Source organism: Larus michahellis, chromosome 6 (assembly GCF_964199755.1).
Source record: "Larus michahellis chromosome 6, bLarMic1.1, whole genome shotgun sequence".
Lineage (NCBI taxonomy): Eukaryota > Metazoa > Chordata > Aves > Charadriiformes > Laridae > Larus > Larus michahellis.
In genome coordinates, this window is record NC_133901.1 from 18,048,517 (window position 1) to 18,069,272 (window position 20,756).

At 39.8% G+C, this 20,756-nt stretch overlaps 1 protein-coding gene across 2 annotated transcripts in view; it reads right to left on the minus strand.

Annotated features, from left to right (window-relative positions):
• Positions 1 to 20,756, minus strand: part of LOC141744590 (glypican-5-like) — a 387,960-nt gene that overhangs the window by 287,201 nt on the left and 80,003 nt on the right. For both annotated transcript variants that reach the window (XM_074590881.1, XM_074590879.1), the window contains exon 3: positions 8,800 to 9,494. In XM_074590881.1, coding sequence (XP_074446982.1) covers positions 8,800 to 9,494 — 695 coding nt within the window. The remainder of the gene's footprint in view (positions 1 to 8,799; positions 9,495 to 20,756) is intronic.

Consider the following 20,756-nt stretch of genomic DNA (forward strand, 5'->3'; position numbering starts at 1 on the left):
TTATGTCCTTCATCTTTCAACTGTAATAATGGTGAAGCGCTGACACCAGAATCATATTCCATGTAAGGCAGAGAGTGCTCAGCGACAACGCTGTCTGTGAAATTACGACTGTGCTATCTTGGCAGCTTTATGGTTATGGCTTTGGTAGAACTTCTATTCTGCAGCTCGTGTCCTGCCATCAGAGCCACACAGGCACACCCTCCTCTTCACACAGCATCGAGTTAAAGTCAAACGGGACACAGACATTATGACTTAGGGTATGCTCTTGCATTTGCAGCTTCAGGGTGAAAACGAGCATCCTTCTGACCATGTATTTTTTACATAGGTTACAACTTTGTGTTTTGTTTTTCATTATTATTTTTAGTAAAATAACACTTGGCTGTAGAGTTCCCAGGAACTAATTCCCTAGGAACAAAAAGGTGATGAACAATTTCAGAGCCTCAGCTGGGCAAACAAAATGAAGCAGAGCAGCTGTTTTGAGAAAAAAACAGTTATATCATGCCCTCTGAGAAAACCTAAATTAAAATCAATAGTAGAAATAATAAGCTCATTCTAATTAAACAGAAATAGATGCTACATGAACTAGCCTTTTAGAACTAGAGTTGATTATCTACTCCCGAAAAAAGATGCCACTTCATTTGAAAGAGTGAAGAAAAGTGGCAGGCTGTGTATGTTAATGTGCTTGTGGGTAGGCATGTGTTAGTATTTGGAGCAATTCGCATCAGAGAGGGGCAGCCTTAACACTCCTGCAGTGGCCAAGGACACTTGCTTCATCAATCCTGCACTTTTAAGAATGTGTTTAGAATTAATATCAGCAGTGTATCATTGTTTTTGTTAAAGAAGAAAACAGAAATGAAGTCATAAAATGTACTTTTCAGGAATTTATTGCCTTTTAAAATTATTTTCCCTAAATGAAGTTGGTAGTCATAATGCAAAGTGAATAATAAATAATGAATTTTTTACTACACTGTTTAGGCCTCTTGCTCTAAAAGTAGGTTACTATTTCTTGGCTTTATATTTAACCTACTATCCCTACTCTCCACATTTGGATAACTTACTGGCCATACACCATACCTTAGTATATGCCTGTGCAACTTAGAAGAAACACCAGAATCATGCAGAATTCCATCTGTTTTGAACCAATATGCATGCAAAGTCTCCTGAAAACACTCACCTATATACTAGCTTAACAGCATTTCTGGGACCACAAACACACATAAACACCCAACATGTTTTCCACAAACACTTTGGCAATAAGACTAGGACAAACAAGTGTACCTGGACTGTAAATGGAAAAAAACCCGAATGGTGCCATGATCCCTCTCAAAGCCTTTGTCAGAAGGCAACAGCCCCAAATCACTATCATTCCCAAAACTTTAATCACAGTAATTAACCACAAATGGTTAATCACAATCAGAGGTGATCTCAGATCAAAAGCTGGTAAAAAGCTAGATCCATCAATTCCATTGATATGAATGTTCAACATAAAACTTTCAGGTTACACATTTACACAAAATATAAGATTTAGGGAATGAGAAGTAGAACTTGAATACTGCTCCGCCAGGCAGAAAAGAGCTTTTTATCTTACTACAGATTAATGACTTGTTAATAGTGTGGTTAAGCACTCTCAGCAAGTCAGCAGTCAGTTGGGAGGTAAGATGTGACTTGCGATGGAATGCCTTTGGGTATGAAGAGACACATACACGCGAATGAATGATGACTTCTGCAAAAGCAAACTTAAGGCTATACAATTTATGTAAAACCAAATTCTTAGAGATGTGTTTAGTCAAATAACATGACAGCTGGACAATATCCAGTAAATACCTCTCAGAACTAACGCAATTGTAATTATATGGTGTTTTTTATTCCTACTCTGATTTATATTTCCAAAAATCTAAATTATTATATGTATTTCATTTTAACCTGTGTCATATTGACATTATTCTCTGACTAAACACCAAATATCAAGCGGTTCCATCACTACAGATGAGATGATCCTTAACACCAGGAAATCGGGCTACTCTTTGGTACCAAGCATCTGCATGGAAGAGAACTGCCATTAGCTAACACGGGCTAGAAAGCTCCTTGCATCCCCTTAAAGAGCTGTTCAAGACGACATGAGCTCTAATTCTCTAGAGGACTTTTGCAACAGATGGGAATGAGGCAAATGTATTAAACACTTTATTATTTCCAGAAATACTTCTACAGTACTCAAGTGTCAAAATGCTTTTCAATCAAGCAAATAGCATGTGGCAAGACTTACAAAGCTGACTACAAGAATTAGATGCTTATACTCCATGAAATTCAGTTGATTCCAGATATATAGGTCCACTGCTCATTTTTTTAAAATTCATTCACGACCAACCATACAATGAGAGCAGTATCTTAATGAGTACAAAGCCCACGAGAAATAAAAAAAAAAAAAAAATACTTAACGTAGACATATTTTTATGTCGTATACCACTGTGAAAATCATTCTTTTACCTTTCGCACAGAAATGGCTCATTACATTAAAAAGTGTGCCTACAGTGCAATTCACCAGTTCTCCTCCTGTCCCTGGACTCACAAAGAATTTGAAGCTGATGTACATTCACATAACTTTGGTTCATGAGAATAAAATATACAAGGTCGTGCCTTCAACATAAGCGACTGTGTCATTCAAGATCACATCCTGCAAGAACAACTACTAAATCAGCCAGCTCCAAGAGGGCTCTACTCTGGCTCCTTCAAGATGCCTCATTATAGTCAGGCAGTTCCTCCATTTTCTGTTTTCAGAGAAAGTAAGTGCTTAGAAAAAACAAAATATCACTTTAAATAACATTTCTATTGCAAATACTACACAAACATAGCTTTCCCTGTGCGTTTTTACAGTTATTTTCAGCAATCTAACCACAAGGAATTGTATATACTGCTTTAACCTCTGCTAAGTATGGTTCTTATACTTATTGACAGCTGGTGTTGATCATTTGAACTGGAAAACTTGGAGGAAGGAAGCACCTGAGTTCAGCTCTGAGTGTTCTCCAAAGTCTCCAGGAGTGTTTTATGATACTGTTCAATGTCTTTAATCAAGTAGTTCATTACTGGCTGGCAGAAACTCTTTGTTGTGTGAACTCACTCAGCACAAAGTTATTTTGTTCATAGTACTGCCATTTCCTTTTCAAATTTGTAAGGTTACTGTGCATCAATCTCCTGCTGCTCTAAGTTTGGCAGTCTTTTCACTAAGCCTCTATTTTCCTAAGGGTGGCCGTTTTAAAGGGTCTCAGGTCTTTTATTTCTCAGGATTGTTTTTTCTTCTCCATTCCTAACGATTTCGGACCAGTGAAATTATTTTCTGTAAGCCTTCCCTACATTGCTGAATTTTTACCATAAGATTTTTGGCAAGATTTTTATTTTCTTTCAAAATTCCCCCCTTCCCCCTGGCAAGTTCTGGCTCAAGCCCATCACAGTAATGCAGGCATTTCAGGATATACCAAGTACATTCTTTCACAGGCAGATACCCTTTCCACTGGCAGCTCCACCAGCATTCCCAACCCCACCTACAGATCAAACACCTCACATAACTATAGGCCTTCCCTGAATTCACCTGCAAAGCAATCACTTTCTTTAGTGCTAACTACCACGTAGTGGTCAGCAAGAACAATTTCAAAATCAAAACATTAATGGTGATGTAATATAAGCAATGAGAGGAACACATTTAAAAATGGCTTCAGGGAAGCAAGTTTAGAAGGCAGTGGAGAGTGATGGGCATGCATTTTAAAACTACCTGCTACCTGCTTTGCAATAGGAATAAAAGTTTTTAAACCCTTGATGGGAGGAGATTGATGGACCAGCCACCAAGACCTACCTGTATTTTCTGTTGAATTTTTTAAATTGCTTTAAGTTCTAATTTGCTGCTAATTCTACGTAATTTGCCTCCTCAGGTCCCAATTAGATTTCTAATTGCAAACGACCACAGCAGAAGTCGTTGGGCAAGCATGGAAAGCTTAACTCCTCTGTCTGTCTTGCCTTCATCACTGAGGACAACAGTCCCTGTTTGGAGGCTTCCACCTTCTTGTGCCTTCCTTGCATTTCTTCTGAGCAACACAAAATTTTTACGAAACACCACTCAAATGATCTGTCAGAAAGGGGCATCAGATCATCCCTGTCATTACAACCTTAAGCCAATCCCCTTTAAAGCACAAGTGGTATTTAGTGGATCTCTTCTCAATATCAATAGAAGTGGTAGCAATACCTGAGAAAAGTGTTTAGAAGAACAACAGGTAATTATGTATACAAATTCTGTTGAGCTGAAGTGGAATTCAGACCATGAAATGTTTCTTCTTTGAAAATCTTGCCTCTGCCTTATCCTTGACAAATGGAGCACTAATATACAGCAACATTAGCGGTGCAGAATTTTTCTATTCTAAAGAGGTATTTCCATGTGGCCTCACTGCCCTTTGAATTAAGGCATAGAGAAAAGCACCAAATACCAGGGCTGGCAGGCTCTCACCGCTTGCTGCTGAAGCATGACCCAACAATTGCAAGTGATACACGCAGTCCCTGTCAGCCACCCAGACAGCACTGCCCACCTCTGCCGAAGAGGTAACAAGTCACCATTTCCAGTTGCCCAGAGGGGACCCAGGGTCACAGACTTAACCAACATGGGCAAATGCATCTCATACGCTTAGATAATCTAGTAAATGAAAGAATCATCCTTCTGCTATCAGACCTCAAAACCCTCCTCAGACACAGGGAAGCCATATATTCTATCCCACAGACAGAGAGACGAATCTCTGTGTAACCACGAATTGCCAAAGCTCACGGGAAATCTGTACCTGAGCAGGGCATTAACTCGAGCTCCCACCTGTTCGTCAGGAAACCCCTCCCACAGATCATCAGTCCCTTTCAGATCCAGACCAGGGAAAAGCCGTGCTACTCTGCAAGACGACCAAGCTCCACTGAAGGCCAAAACTGCAGCACTGGAATACATTCTGTATCAGTGGAGGTGCAGATTTGTAGTTAGTAGGGCTGGGCAGATTCTAACCATTTCTGATCCAACAGCAATCTTCCTTACCTCATATGTTAGTCTGTTTCCAACACCCGTCCCTATTCATGACCCTTGGTATGCTGGAAACAGGCTGCAAGCAAGCCCTCACTTGTCCTAAACAAGCAACTGGAACCACAGCCTTAGTGGGACTGGACTCCAGGGAGTACAGGCGCAGACAGTGTTTGATACACCACCTGGTGATACGCTTCCCCGAAGTCCCAGTGGCACTGCCTCGCCTCCTCCTTGCATTTTAGTTGAGGATATTTTACTTTCATTTTGAATTTATATTAAAAAAATCAAAATAAAATAAAAAAAATCAGGAATGATGCACAAATACAGAGTTTGGAATACAGCAATACAGTAGAATGAACACGGGAAAAATCAGACCAGCTTTAAAATACAAAGACACAAACAAACAAAAAAAAAACCAACAAAGAGAAAAAGCCTCAAAAATTATAAGAGTGAACAAACGTGGTCTCTGCAGCTGGCACCAAGAAGCAGTCAGGGCTCCCACCAATAGGAAAGACAATTAGATTCCAGCAGACAAACCAGAAAGTAATGATTATGATTGCTGATGCTGCAGACCGTGGCTGGCCTGCATTAGGTTAAGTAAGCTGGATGCAAGCCAGCGTTACTGAACAAATGGCACGGCACATTCTGGAGGAATCTGAGGAGAGATTACTAATATCTTAAAGGTGACCTTTCACACATGCTATCCCAGCAAATCAGGCAATTGTCTTGGCTATAATGGACGAGATCAGCAGAGGCCAGTCTCTTGAAGTTGTGCGCTCATCATACAAATAGGATTTTTTTTTAATATATATTTATAATAATTGACTGCATCTCATTTGAGCAAAGCATCCTAAGTGCTTTATTGGTTTGTTTCACCCCTTCCCCCTGTTTTAAAGAAAATATAATCTAACTTTCCATTATTCAGTATCATCCAGGCAGGCAGCAAGCTAAAAAAGAACTCTAATTTTTAGCCATATTGTCTCTTAAAAAACATAAAACGTTTCCTAAAAGGGCAGATGCATTAATTAAGGCCGCCACGGGACAAATGAAAATTGCTAGGAGTGCTCTGCTTTCCTGAATGAGTTTTCCATAGATTATTTATAATTGAATGAAACCAATTACAGCATTTGTAACAGAAACTGTACACAAGTTAAACAGTTCCCCTTTTGCAGAAGCTGAAGAGCATACCGCAAGAAGAGAAAAAGGTCTCTGCGCTTTTATGAAGGGAAAAGAGAAGGTATCTTCTTTTCTGAAAAGAGTTCCCCCTAAGTAAAACAAACAGTAAATAAACTGGGTACAATTCCCATCAGCACGGCCCAAAAAGGGCCCCAGTGTAATTGAGAATCAGTCCCCGGATTCCAAGAAACCATCTCACAGCCGGAAATCCTGAAGCTGTAGACTGAACTCCTTTCCGTTTCTTCAGAGAAGGAAATACAGCTTAATTAGGCTCAATTTTCTAAATAATGGTTATCCTCTGTAACTAATCGGTAAAGTTTTAAATCAGTATCAGACTAAATGCTTGCTCAAATAGTGGAACATGCTCTGTCTTCAAAATATAATCCAACTTTGCTGACAACTGAAAAAGCTAGAAGTCTAAGGATTACATACTGGCGTATATAGTTTTTATTTTCAAACAGAAAATCTCCTTTGCTATCCAACAGAGCATTCCCTAAAACAACACACAATCCTCTGTGCACAGAGATTTCGCTAGTGAAAGAAAGCAAAGATACCTCTGGGAAAAAAAAAGAATTAACGTAATTTCAAACACAACAGCGCTTTCTGAATTCATTCTGACCGGAAGAAGGAGAACGTTTAAAGTTACTGCTAGGGAACTGAGAAAGACCTGAATAAAATGATTTGAATAACCATTAAAGAAAATCTTCAGCCTGAAAGACACTTCAGTTAGAATTCTACTTCCACATCAGCTAAAAGAATACGCTCATTGACTTAATCTGTAATTAGCTGATACTCACCTGGATTATGAATTTTACCCTGTCAGTAAGCATATTAGTGACGAGGCTGACAAATGCAATGCAGAATTATGTTTTAGCATTTTGTAACATGCTGCAAATATTGCAGGAAATATGTCAGACCATTTTTGCTGCTAGTAGTCGGAAAGATTAATTTAATTCCTAATTCTGTGTAATCAGTAACGAAGCCATGCGATGATTTGAGGTATCTATCTATAGTCAGATAAAATTAATATATATAATAATAATATATAATAATAGTGTATAATATATAATAATAGTGTACTTTGATTTTCATTTCCCTTCTAGACTTGCATAAAAATAAGATCTGAGTGAAAATTAGAGCAGATACAAGGAGATTGTTCATTATGTGCTGTGGGTTTAACAGCGCTTTATGGGATGCACGATGACACTACCAACTCGACAAGAGCACGATGAAGACCTGCTGGTCTGCAATGCACGTAGGCTCCAATGCCTACCATGCGCGATCCGAGAACCTGGACAAATCTTTTTTTAATTTTTGTGTCATTGATGAAAAGTAAAGGAGAACCTGAGGCAATGTAAACTGAGATAACTACAAATATCAAATGAAAACTTTATCAGATTAGTAGAAGTGGTTGGGGTTTTTTATTATAATCTACAGATTATACTAACTGTAAGTCTCTGTCAGGTGTTCTAAATTGAAGAGAGCTGCGATATTAAGTGTCTTAAAAGGTTACAAACATACAGGCATTTTTCTCCTAGCAAAATACTTTCTTAGTTTGGAATACCCTCTGCCGCAGCTTCTTTCTGCAGACTCTTTGAAGTATTTTTTCTCTTACATAATATGATGACCAGAGTTCAGCACAGGAATTAAATTTTTAGATCTGTGCATTTCATTCTCTTTAGTTGTCTGCAAGGATTCCTTTACTTTCAAGACAAGCAGATCTATCTGCATTTTTGAGATTAGTCTTTACCCTGCTTAAGGCCACACTCCTACGTATTTTTTTTCCACTGACAGTCACGTTGAACTTCAAGCAGATGTAGTCAGCTGCATCATTAGTCATTTCAATAATTTCTGGTCTAGTCTTCAAGATCTTTAGAGAACACCTGCCAGTGATATGCTGCTATTATTTATGAGACAGTTCTACAATCCTTGTTCTTTCCTCCTTAACCTACTACTTACAAAAACGGATCCACTTTAAGTGTATTTTTATCCTTTACTTACATAAATGCTGTCGAATCCGTTCGATTTTTTTATGGTCTTCTTCCAACTTTTGTATGACACGTGTACTCATTATAGACCCGTACTACCTTCCTAATGTCTCAATCAACACAAAAGTAAAAGGACTCTAAAATTATTAAACAGTTACTGTCTTTGCCTTTATTTAGAAACCCACTCGTCTAAGCCCTTATACCAATTCCTGTGGAATTTCCCCACGCACAACAAATACTCACTCACCAGGGGAACACTGCTCCTAGAGTTACAGGATGAGATATTTCAGTGTATGAAAATACATTGTGGATATCAAGTACAATATACCCCAATTTTTTGTTTAGAAAATTCTGCAGACAAGCCAGAGCTATCTGCTTTACAGGGTTGCTTCTCAAGGAACAAACTTCCACCTCGCATTTCAAAACAGACTACTGTATCCCATCATAATTATCTGTAATGTTTTCCACGGACTATTAAACAAAGATCTAGTTGAAGACTAAAAACTCATGCAAAGACAACACTGACTTGTTTAAATGTTTACTCATCAAATAATGAAAGTGATAAATGGGAGTAGAGAATAATTAGGGAGCACTTACTGTAGCGGAGAGCTGTGGTCCATTCAGCTGTGCGTGCAGGATGGCTTCATTGATGGAGTTCCGGATTCCCGTCAGTGCAATTTCCAGATCATGTGAGGCAGCCATTTCATTAGTCAGATATTCCAGCGTGGAGATATACTCCCTCCATTGTGTATCCAGTTCTGACACGCTGGCCAAACAGCCCCTCATTACGTTTAGACAATATCCAACACAGGGTCTGATTAGCGTCAGGCCCTGGCAATGCGGGCAGTACTGCATCCTTACTAGAGCTTTGCTACATTCCTTCGTGAGAGCTGCATGTTCAGTAGTATTTATCACTTCGATGCCCAGACTGAGGGCCTGGCTGAGCATCCTGCTTGCCCAAAGAGATTTTGACAGCTCTGTAACCATGTTTTTAGAATAGCGTCCAAAAGGATTTATGTCTTGCCTTGTGAGCCGTAGACACTCTGTATAGTCCTCTGATAAATCTGTAATTCCTGGGTTTATTAGTCGACTGTACACCAGAGGAAAGAGACTGTCAAAGAACCGTAATACTGCACTTTCCACTGTAGTCTCTGCGCCCAGAATGTAGAGAGAGATGTCTGTAAAGAGTTCTTTAACAGGCTCTGCTGCTTCTTTTGCCATAGGTCTGTAAGCTGTCTCAAACAGGGAACTTGTGTGGTTTTCAGCAAAGCGAAGCAAAGACTCAAAGGCCTCTAAAAAAGGGGCAGGGGAGAGAAAGAACTAGAGGTTAATAGCAAGCACCTGACATCATAGTCCCAGGACTAACGTTGTCCTGAACAGCAATATCAATACCTACATGAAATCTACAATATGAATACACTAATAGTTAATACAGCTTACATCTGTAATATGATTAAAAAGACACATAAACACTGCATGTGCATAATAAAGGCAACATATAATACACAAAAGTTTTCTTAAAAAATGATGGCTGTATTCTTAGTAGCTAGTCCCTGATGCGAACTGTAGAGGTCCATGAAGGACTCCCACAGACTCCAGTTGCAGAGGCAGGGTCTATCTAAGATGGCTTTTGTAACCGATACTGCATTTGGGCAGTTCAACTAGACACGTTTCCAATGCATCCCCCCTCTACGCACAAGTGACATCAGGTTCCAGTACACAAGGAGACCACACCATTTTCAATGTTCCTATTGAACTCCAGAGAAGAATACCTGAATAGGCAAAATTATACATGATGCAAGCCTGGAACTGTTAGACAAAGGAATAACTGGTAACAGGAGGGGTCTGTAATACACCAATCACACTACCACTGCTACGTTGGACTGAATAAATAATGATAAAAATAGCCACATTTAATAAAAGGGCGAAAATTCATACTCAAACTTCTTATAAAGCTATACTATGCAGTGAAGTCTTAAAGTCAGAGAATAACTTCTCATAAGCACACAGAAAGGCTGACCCTCATTCATCAGTTGTACTTTTCAACAAAAGTTTGAAATATCTTAATAATTTAATAGTTTATGAAAGCAGTATCTTGATAACAAAACAGCTTAAAGTTGCATTAGCTTTTCATCCCAGATGATCTAGTGCTATGAAATCCTTCATCAAGAAGGGAAAAAAGCATAAGTCATTCGTGTCCTCCTACAATCAGTCTCGACTGCTAAAACGCTGACATGGAGGAAAACATGCTCGAAGGAAGGACTAGACAAAGCTGACTCACAAAAAGCAACTTCAGAGAAGCTGTGGACAGCAGCTCAATGAAAGCTTCCAAGATAACCGAACACAAACAGAAGTTGAAGCTTTTGTTTTACAGCGTGAGTGGGTGGCTGAGAGGCACTTCTGGCAACGCGCAATTCAAGGGTGAAGGAAAGATTCTGTGTGAATAAATTCTCTCCCTGTTAACATCGGCTACGTCTGGCTACCAGCCAGTGGTTGGGCAGAACTTGACATCAAGTCCTCTACGAACCAAAAACCAAAATGAAATCAAGTCAGAAAAACCATATCTCCTTTTAACTACACCATTTTTGACCATCTTAAAAAAAATAAATAATTAAGGAGTGCCATGGTTAATACACTTCAAATTGCAGAAGGCAACTATTATACACCCAAAGCACTGACTGGGGTGCTAGAATTCATAGACAGGGATAAGAAAGGGATCAGTTCCCAAGATTATTTTTAATGGCACAGAAGACAGTAATCCAACACTATTCCTACTGCTTTTTTTGGAAGCTCTGCAACAAAAAGCCTCTGACATAAACCATTCTTGCACTCCTCTGGATGGCGAGTAGTTCCAGTCAGGGCAGGAGACCTCTCACTTTATAGCTCCTGAGGACTGGCCAGAGAATGGTTTTTGGTCTAATCCGACTCTACATTCATCTGAACATCACCATGCGATTCACTGCAATGTATCACAAACCGAAGTCACTCAAAGATCAGCTCAGCAAAGGAGCAGACACAATCCTGTAAGTCAAGATGAGCGTACGCTGGCAGAGTTGTGTAGGTAAGCCTGCTCACTGCCTTCCTCTGTTACATCTCCCTGGGCAACTAACTTGCTTGTTATGATAAGCATTACAATCCCTTTACCACAAAGGGTGATTTAACTCGACAGATAATACAACATATCTCATTGTACATTAAATCATCAGTATTTTACACACACACGCCGTATCCTTCTGCCGGAGAATCACTTCAGCATTCCCACTGGTATTACAGCAACTAATACTCTGGAAGCACTTACAAAATTAAGCGTTCAGATACACTTCAGTTGAAAAAGAAGAAAGTTCATTCTCAGGCAGAGAAACACCTTGCCAAGTTTCACACTGAAGCAGACTTTTACAGCTGAAAAGAATTCTGAAAATTGGATTTGTGATAGAAATATTGACACAGCCTGAACTGTAGTGCAGTTAGCTGCATTATTAAAAGTTTTTTTGCTTGCCACATCAACCCTACGTGTTTATTTTTATTTCCAGTGGAAACCTAAACAACATTTTTGCTTATCACACTAAAAAAGCAATGGAAACATCCAGAACATGAATAAAACCTGTATTTTAAGTTTCCTCCTTCAAATACGCTCTCTTTCTGTCTTGCAGACATTCAGCTCACCATTACATTATGGAGCAGGGACTGTCTCCTGTAATGCCAATAATCTTACGCTGTTGCTTTACCTCCCACACCTGTAAAAAGGCTGAACTGCAGCCACCATCCTCCTTATCTGAAGACTAAACGAAATACATTTATAAACATGCAAGTATCCTTATTGTCCTGAAAAATAACTGCCCCAGTGAAAGTCGAGAGCAAAACAGTCAATAACAACATATATCCCACGAAAACAGATTTCAGCAGCTTCCTGGGATACTGGGTTGTAGACTAGAAACCACATAGCATCTTATTTTCAAACCTCTTAACTGTGAAAATTCTGCATTATTCTGAAACACATATAAAATCAAAATATTTAATAGCGTCTTTTATTTTTCATTGTATAAGAGAAAAACTGTGATGGTATATAGCTTCATTCCTCCTGCAAAAAGAGCCCTAATATTGGAAGTATGGTACAAAAAAAAATATGTTGCTGATTATCGATGGGCTGCAAACACCTGTAAGGAATCATTTGCTTCCTTGTCACCGCTGGTCAGACACAAAAAATGACTCATGCTTACAGGCACTCTAGCAATGACATTTAAGAAGGAAATATGTAGGTCTTTTTTCATTGTTATGAGGCATTAAGAGATGTTTGAGACAAATTACTGGACCAGCTGAATGTTCTTAGACCTTTAATTAGAAATAATGGGACTTCATGCAGTCAAACAATTTTGCAACAATGGACAGCTCGCATTATGGTTGTACGGGGCAGAAAAACTCAGCAGCTTGTTTTAAAAGTGATTAATTATATGCTTTTAGTGCATCTTGTGTGGAGTTTCTAAATCCCGAGGAAGGTTTACCACTATGTGAAAAATGGGGTGCTCATCTGTGCAGTCAAATACAGCAAACTTTAGACATTTATGAACTCGCAAAAAGCTGAATTCTGAGCCTCAGCATACACTGGGAGAAAGATCTGATCATCTTTCACAGCCTTTGACTTCAAGCTCCCCACTAGCAACATACAACGTACTATAAACTGCAAATATATTGATTCTGAACAGGAATAAGCCATAACCAAAATCATCCAGAATTTGATGCAGACATTATGTATTTTTTGTCTTCCTTTAGTATAAAAATCAATAGGAAGGTGGAGAACAAGCTTTGTTCTCCTGTTCCTCAAAAGTCCCTTTTTGATTTAAGACTACAGGGAAAATGGAACAATAACCAGCTTTGGATGTTGAACTAATGCACTGGTAACTACTTAATTAAAGTCAGGCAACATCACCTTCCATGAGGAGAATTTTGTTCAAACTGTTTATCATGAGCTCACAAAACACTTGCCACCAGCACTGATGCATCTATGACAAACACAGCTGACCAAACACAGCTCACCTCTGGAAACTTCACATCTGAACCGCTGGTGTTTGAAAATTACCTTCTGCAGACAAGCCCAGTTATGACAAGATGCCATGATGGTTTTGCTGCTCCACCAGTGGCACAAGCAGCTTACCAGTTTGCATGCTGGGCTTCTAGCCTGGTTCCTAGCTTTCACATACACTAAAAAATTACATTACACTCAGTTTAACACGTACAGATGGAAAAACATTGCTTTGCGCGTATAGCATCCATGCTTATTCATCATGAGCGTGGCACAGCTTGGTTTTAAGGCATAGCTTCCTTCTGACAGAAATACATCCATCCTCACACAGGGGATGTCTTACTTCTCTTAAACCAGCCTGCATCTACATTTTATATACCTAATACCTAAAAACTACAAAGGATTCCTGACATCTCACACCAGCTTTTGCACCAGTGTAACACCACTGGCTTCTTCAGTGGGATTTAATCCTGATTTAAGCCCACTGTATGTCAGGAGAAGCTGCAGAATTTAAGTGTTTCTTCTAAAGAAATCTTCTAAAAGATAGTGCCACAGGGAGAAACAGATTTAGAGAGCATGTATCAGTCCGCCCAACACTGGTGTGCCAGCATTTTCCAAAGATTTCCTCTATTTTTTTCACCACCTGGAGATCTAATTTGGGGAAAGAACAAGTAGATTTTGAGTAACAGTACAGACAAAGGAAAAATATGTATTACTGTAACTACAGCTTTGAGTAGTTCCTCATGTCACGTAAACACTGTATTCAATTACTTACACTAACTCACTTCAGCAGGAATAACTTCTTGTTTTTAAATTGCTGTCACCTCCATTTTAGTGTAGTCAGATGCAACAGCTATCCAAGGTTGTGTCCAGGCCACCACCCCTTCTCCTGCGGCCTTATCCTTAGGTCAAGAACCGAAGATGCAAAACTGCCACACATCAATTTGCCACTCTTTCTGCCACAAAAGTCTTTCCGGGTGCGTTCTGAGGAATTGCTTATTTTTTCAGACTCCCAGACATACAGCAACGCAGCCTCAAGGAAGGACCTCAACAGAACAAGTCACTGAAGCCTCAACAGAATGATTCACCAAAGTGTACCGTCAGTCTGCACACACACATGGTAGTACGAGAGCTTGCATTTGGGATTGCCTTCATCTCATAAACCCTAGATTTCTTACAGTGCATGAAGGTCAGCAGATGTGGTCTCAGAGAATACACACAGATGGGAATTTTCCAAGAAAATCTGAGTTGACATATGATAGCCATACACAGAGAAAGTTCATTGGCTTCCCTCTTTTATACCAGACCTTCAGAAGCTATTGAGATCCTTATTCTGTAAGCAACTGAAGGGTTCAGATGTGGAGCATTAGGAGAGGCTACGCAACTTCCAACTTGCTGGATTATGAATCAGTCCAAATCCACATTCTTTTCTTTCCACAGGTCCAACACAGGACTGTTAGCACGGGAACCATTTTCCCCGAGATGAAGTCAATTGAAGCACCAGAAACCTCTGTGCAGAGAGGACCATTTTTGTCGCACAGTAGCTGAGGCTGAGATAGAGCGGCCCTACTGTTTGGACCCCCATCTCTTCAAAAATCAAAGTCATAAAACTGAGTGCAAACCCCGACCTGCATATATGAAAGGGAAGTTACTGACACCACCTTCACACTTCTGTGTGTGACTCAAAGCTGGCACCTTGCCTGCAGAGCTGACAAGGTAAGACCACCCTGCTAACGCAATGCCTCTCCACTACATGAATACACTCTGCAATAATTGAATGCGTGCTGAACTTAAATTTATAAAACCCACAAACGTCTTAAAAAAAAGAAGGAAAAAAGGAAACCATTATATTATAAACATTAACAAAAAGATTTAACAACGCTCAATAAACCAAAAGTAGAAGCAAATACTGAAACTATCTATATGGAAATAACATCTGTGTACATTTTAGATTTGAGTGTAATCATGAAAGAAGAATGACAAATTTAAGTAGCTCCATTATTTGTTTGGTCTCTCAGGACCACACTAATATTTGGCTCCTTTCCCTTCAACATCTTGCATTTATTACTGAGTTACAGGATGAATGAAAGCTACAGTTTGTTGAACAATAGCTTTCTTTTACTGCTTTCAAGTCCATTAAATCTTCTGCATCTTCATGGTTTGCCAAAATAAAGGACACCATATTAATATTTTGCAGCAGTAGAATTTAAGTACATATTATTTGCAATTTGCTGCATAGAGAACAATGTACGCAGCAGAAAACCACACCCAGATAACGCATCTACATGACACAGAAATGATAAAATTCAGAGTTCTCCTTTTTAGATAGGCAATGATGTCTAAACATATTTAAAAAATAAGAACAAAGTGCTCAAAAAACATCATTAAACAAGATGAACAGGTGGGTTGTTTTCTTTAGATCATAAGATTACTCTAACAAAGAAGGTAAGTGCAAAACAAATTGGGCCATGTTTGAAAAGACAGAACCTGAAATCCATTCATTCATTAAGCTGCTTTTAAAAACAAGTTCTTATAACTTTCAGCTTCATTTCTATTTTGTAAAATTTTGCTAGTAGCAAAGAATGTCAAGCACTGGAAGTTTCCTTCTGATTTATCCTGAATCATTCTGCTGAATGTAGTGCCACAGTTCTTAATTAATACCCTACTTATGTGTTTTACTGTTTTTAGAACAGCAGTCTTCCTATACATAAACAAAGTCGCTCTTGATGAAGTTGATGAAAAATAATGTGTTAATAAACTTATCAGCAGTCTCATGGAAATGCCCGCCACACTGTAGTTGACACTACACCAACACTTGCAGGAAACATTACAAGCTGACTCCAAAACGTTTTGGGCCAGAGAAAAACCTGAAAGTTCTCAGAATCTGGGCCAAGCAGAAGCATCTCTTGCTTTCTACTCGCCTCCTATAGCTCCTTTTAACAAGGCAGACTGCAAAACAGATTCAACAGCAAGAAAGCAAAGTCAGTTCTGGAAAGGGGGAAAAGGGAGAAAAGTGAAGTTTGACTTCGCTCACCTCGACAGCAAGGAGAGGGTATAATGTCTTTAGAGCTAATCAGTCCTTCAGAATATAGATCAGACAGAAAAAACCCGCAGTTTTCCATTACTGCCCATAGGGGCAAGGTCTTTACTTAGCAGTCTCTCCATGAGTTTTCTTACATTAATAACATCAGATAAATATCCTGGCATCTACATGTTGATAAAAACTTCTGCCCCAGTTGAAAAGTAAGAAGTCTGTGCTCTTCTCTGTCCATACCTGACAGCTATGGACAACCCCGATTAACTGCAGATCAATGGGTAGGACTATTTACAAGCTACTCCTATCATCCTCTATCCCCCTCCTCAGTTCCAAGTGCAATTTAAGAGTGTTTTCAACTTAAAAGTAATTATGAAAAGTTACAAGGGCTTAAAAAAATCCTTCAGAGCATAAGAATACCTGGTCTTTCCTTAGTAGTATCTCCTGTGGTGGGAGCTTGGCCAGCAGTTTGCCACATGTAGCACTGGACATGAGAAAGCCTGGTGCAATTTGGGTTTCAGAGCAGCAGATCCACTAATGTGGGCAAGGCTAAGACACTTCAGAAAACCAATTTCCAAAGAGTCTGTTAGAACACTGACTTCCAATAACAGCAACAGGAACCAACACCATTAAGTATCATCTGAAAATTTCTATCATGGATGAAAATTAGTCGGTTTTTTTCATTTTATATGCACAAATCTATTCTTTCAGCCTTGGCACAGCCGGGCAATTATATAAAAAGCAACCACCCCCTCAGACTGCTGCCCCAGCCAGCAAACCCACACCCTTTTCTGAATCAGCCCTACGGTACAATTCCTACTTCTTCTACTTTGCTTGAAACTTAAACAGCTTCTTTACTATGCAACCTTGTGCAGGGAGATGGGGAGGAAATACGCAGCTCATATTTTGATGAGACTGACAAACATTGAAACCACTGACTTTGGGTTATTTTGGTGAGCATTTGATTCTGGAAGCATCACTAATAGAAGTAACATCACCAAGTTTAAAAGAAGCTCACTGCTTCATAGGCTGGTGATGGAAAGGGAAAAAAAGACACTCAGTAGACACGCGAGCCTAGGAGATACCTTAATAACAACAGAATGGTCCAGTGATAGAATCATAGAATGGTTCAGGTTGGAAGGGACCTTCAAGATCCTCTAGTTCCAACCCCCCTGCCCTGGGCAGGGACACCTCCCACTAGACCAGGCTGCTCAAAGCCCCATGCAGCCTGGCCTTGAACACCTCCAGGGATGGGGCAGCCACAGCTTCTCTGGGCAACCTGTTCCAGTGCCTCACCACCCTCACAGGAAAGAATTTCTTCCTAATATCTAATCTAAATCTCCCCTCTCTCAGTTTAAAATAGTTACCCCTCATCATGTCATTACAATCCCTGATAAAGAGTCCCTCCCCATCCTTCCTGTAGGCCCCCTTCAGGTACTGGAAGGCCACTAGAAGGTCTCCCTGGAGCCTTCTCTTCTCCAGGCTGAACAGCCCCAACTCTCTCAGCCTGTCCTCATAGCAGAGGTGCTCCAGCCCTCTGATCATCTTTGCGGCCCCCCGCTGGACCCATTCCAACAGGTCCATGTCCTTCTTGTGCTGAGGACTCCAAAGCTGGACACAGTACTCCAGGTGGGGTCTCAGCAGAGCGGGGTAGAGGGGGAGAATCCCCTCCCTCGGCCTGCTGGCCACACTTCTTTTGATGCAGCCCAGGATGCGGTTGGCTCATGTTGAACTTCTCATCCACCAGCACCCCCAAGTCCTTCCCCTCAGGGCTACTCTCAAGCCATTCTCCGCCCAACCTGTATTTGTGCTTGGGATTGCCACAACCCAGTTGCAGGACCTTGAACTTGGCCTGGTTGAACTGGTGATAAATAGCAACCTTTTGTTCTGCTCTGAACATTTTGCCATGAAATCAAATAATGATTTCTGTAGACTGCATGCTGGGGAATGTTTCCAAGTTGCTGGGAGTAGTAACCACAGCGCACACATTTTTCAGACTTAACGGGCTTAGCTTTATCATTAACAAAACAACAGTGTACAACCAAGTTGCAAAGCAGCTGCAAAACTATTTATCAAAGACAGACTAGGGAAAGCTCTGCAGTCTGCTGGTCTAAACCATATCTGCCCTTTTTAAATAAAACACGATATAGAATAGTTGATACACTTCACAAAATCAGTTAGTTTGCTAACTTGATTTTGAGTTGCCCCCTATTTATTTCACTTTTAAACTTTTTGTGAATACAATGAACAAGATGGTAATTAAATGGAGCTGATTATTATTTCTCTATACTGCATTTCAATACAGTTGTAAATTATTTCATACACTGTCATTACAGGGTGCAATTACTTACTTCTTTTTAAAGTGAGTGGTCTCAAGTAAAACTAGATCAGTTGACTAGCAGAAAGCTGGAGACCAGATGTGGCATTAACCTTTTATGACACTACTGGGCTTCCGCTGACATATAAATAAAGCAAGTAGGTCTTTGGGAATATTTGTGCAGTAGAAGGCTGATGGACATCTAGCATCACCATGGTAAGATGATCTGGAAGAGCACTAAAAGCCCTGAGGACTATGGCTGGACTTTATAAAAGCCATGGCTATCAGTATTATTCTCCCTCCATCAAAACAGAATTCCAAAAGATGATTCATATAATTCACATCTGCCAAGTTCAAACCTGTCAGCTATTACTTAATAATATCAATTCACAGTTTTAACAGGAGTTGGGCCAAAATAACTGAAGAAAGAACTATGGCTGTGCTTCAACAACATTAGCTATGCCTTTAATTTGCTCTCCAAGAACAATTAATTTATAAAAACGGTTCTCTCAACCTACAAGGGAAAAAGCCACAAGCAGTCACGTATCTGTAGGTAGCTAGGTTCTTCACATAACTATAGCTATCTTTGAAGTTCTTAGGAGGTTTAACAGCCATCAGACTGGGAGCAGAAACAATGTTATCTGATTTATTTGATCAATCAGTAACATGGACAGTGATGACTGGAAGCCACATCTACAGCAAGTAGCGCACAATCCCCACGATGGATTACAGCACAAAGCACTTGCAAAATAGCTTTGAATGACAACTCTGTAACCATCAACATTTCTTTCAAGATAGATCCACAGAAACAGTCCACATTGATTAAATTAGGTCTGACCTAACAATTCCAATGAACAAAGTTTATGCCACATAAAAAAAAAAATACCACTTTTATTTTTTTCAGGCTAAAACCCTGTGCACAGTGGCAAAGCTGTATGGTGAATCGAAACGTCATCATTTTTCCTTAGAAAATAAAAAAGCTTTCCAGTAAAAATAAACAACATCTTCAACAATATTTTCTTAAAAATCAATCCTATATCATCACTATATGGGATGAGGTAAACCCGCAGTATCTTTTCAAGTAAGATCCTTGCTGTGGGGTGTTTTGTTTGTTTGGGTGGGTTGGGTTTTTTGGTGTGGTTTGTGGTTTTTTTGAGTTTTGGGGTTTTGGGGGAGTTTTTTGTTTGGTTGGTTGTTTTTGTGTGTGTGCGTGTTTGGTTTTTTTTAACATACTTGAGTATTGCTGTAAAAACCTAGTCAGCCCCAAAAGGTGTGTTGGCCCAACACTCTTAAGACTTTCGTGGTATTGGACAGGATTTATACTGGGCTTTAAAAAGTGGATTGCCCTCAGTGTTGTTTCTTCAGAATAGATCCTTGGTACATATGGCTGCAATTCCTTTCAATAAGTAGAACCTCCAGTGCCAAAGTCTCGCACACTTTTTCTACCAATTTTCAATACACAGTTTGGTTATTAAACTGGAACTGTACACTTCTCAAAACTCACATGGTTGATACCAAAATACACAGTGAAAGGTGGAGCTCAAGGTACATCTGAGGCTACCCAGGGAGGTAACAGCTCCTGGGGACTGTACGCGTTAAGCATGACACACAAAAATGCTACTATCATTGGGAGATGGTGCAAAACAATTAGCTCATTCTTGCTGGGTTTCCGTAGCAATTACTTTTCCATGTGTGCATGCAGATTTTCAATGCTGTGAATCACTGCACTATGCATTCCAGCATGGGGCTAGTTTATAAGGGAAGATAATACCCTTACTGCAATCTCTAGGATTAAGCCTTTCAGGTAATCTCTTCCCACAGACTGCTGGGCAGAATAAAAGGGTAGCACTTTTCTTTGGATTTCCCAGACTACTTTTATCACAAGTACTTTTGGAATGAGATACTGAATGCCTTTGGTGTGGTTTCCGGAACTAAGAGAGACTTGTAGAGGAATTTCTGCGCATTCAGGACTGCAGTATGGGCTCGCTTGAGAGCCTGAGGCAGTGTGTCACTTATCATAGCACTCTCACCGCACTGAGCCTATACAGAGTGAAAACACCCCTTAGCTGGAATCTATGCCTAGGTAAGGGTGAGGATGACATTTAAATGACGACACGCGTAGGACATACACGTAAAAGTATTCAGAAGCCAGCAAGTCATAGTAACTGTGGACTGCTGACATATGA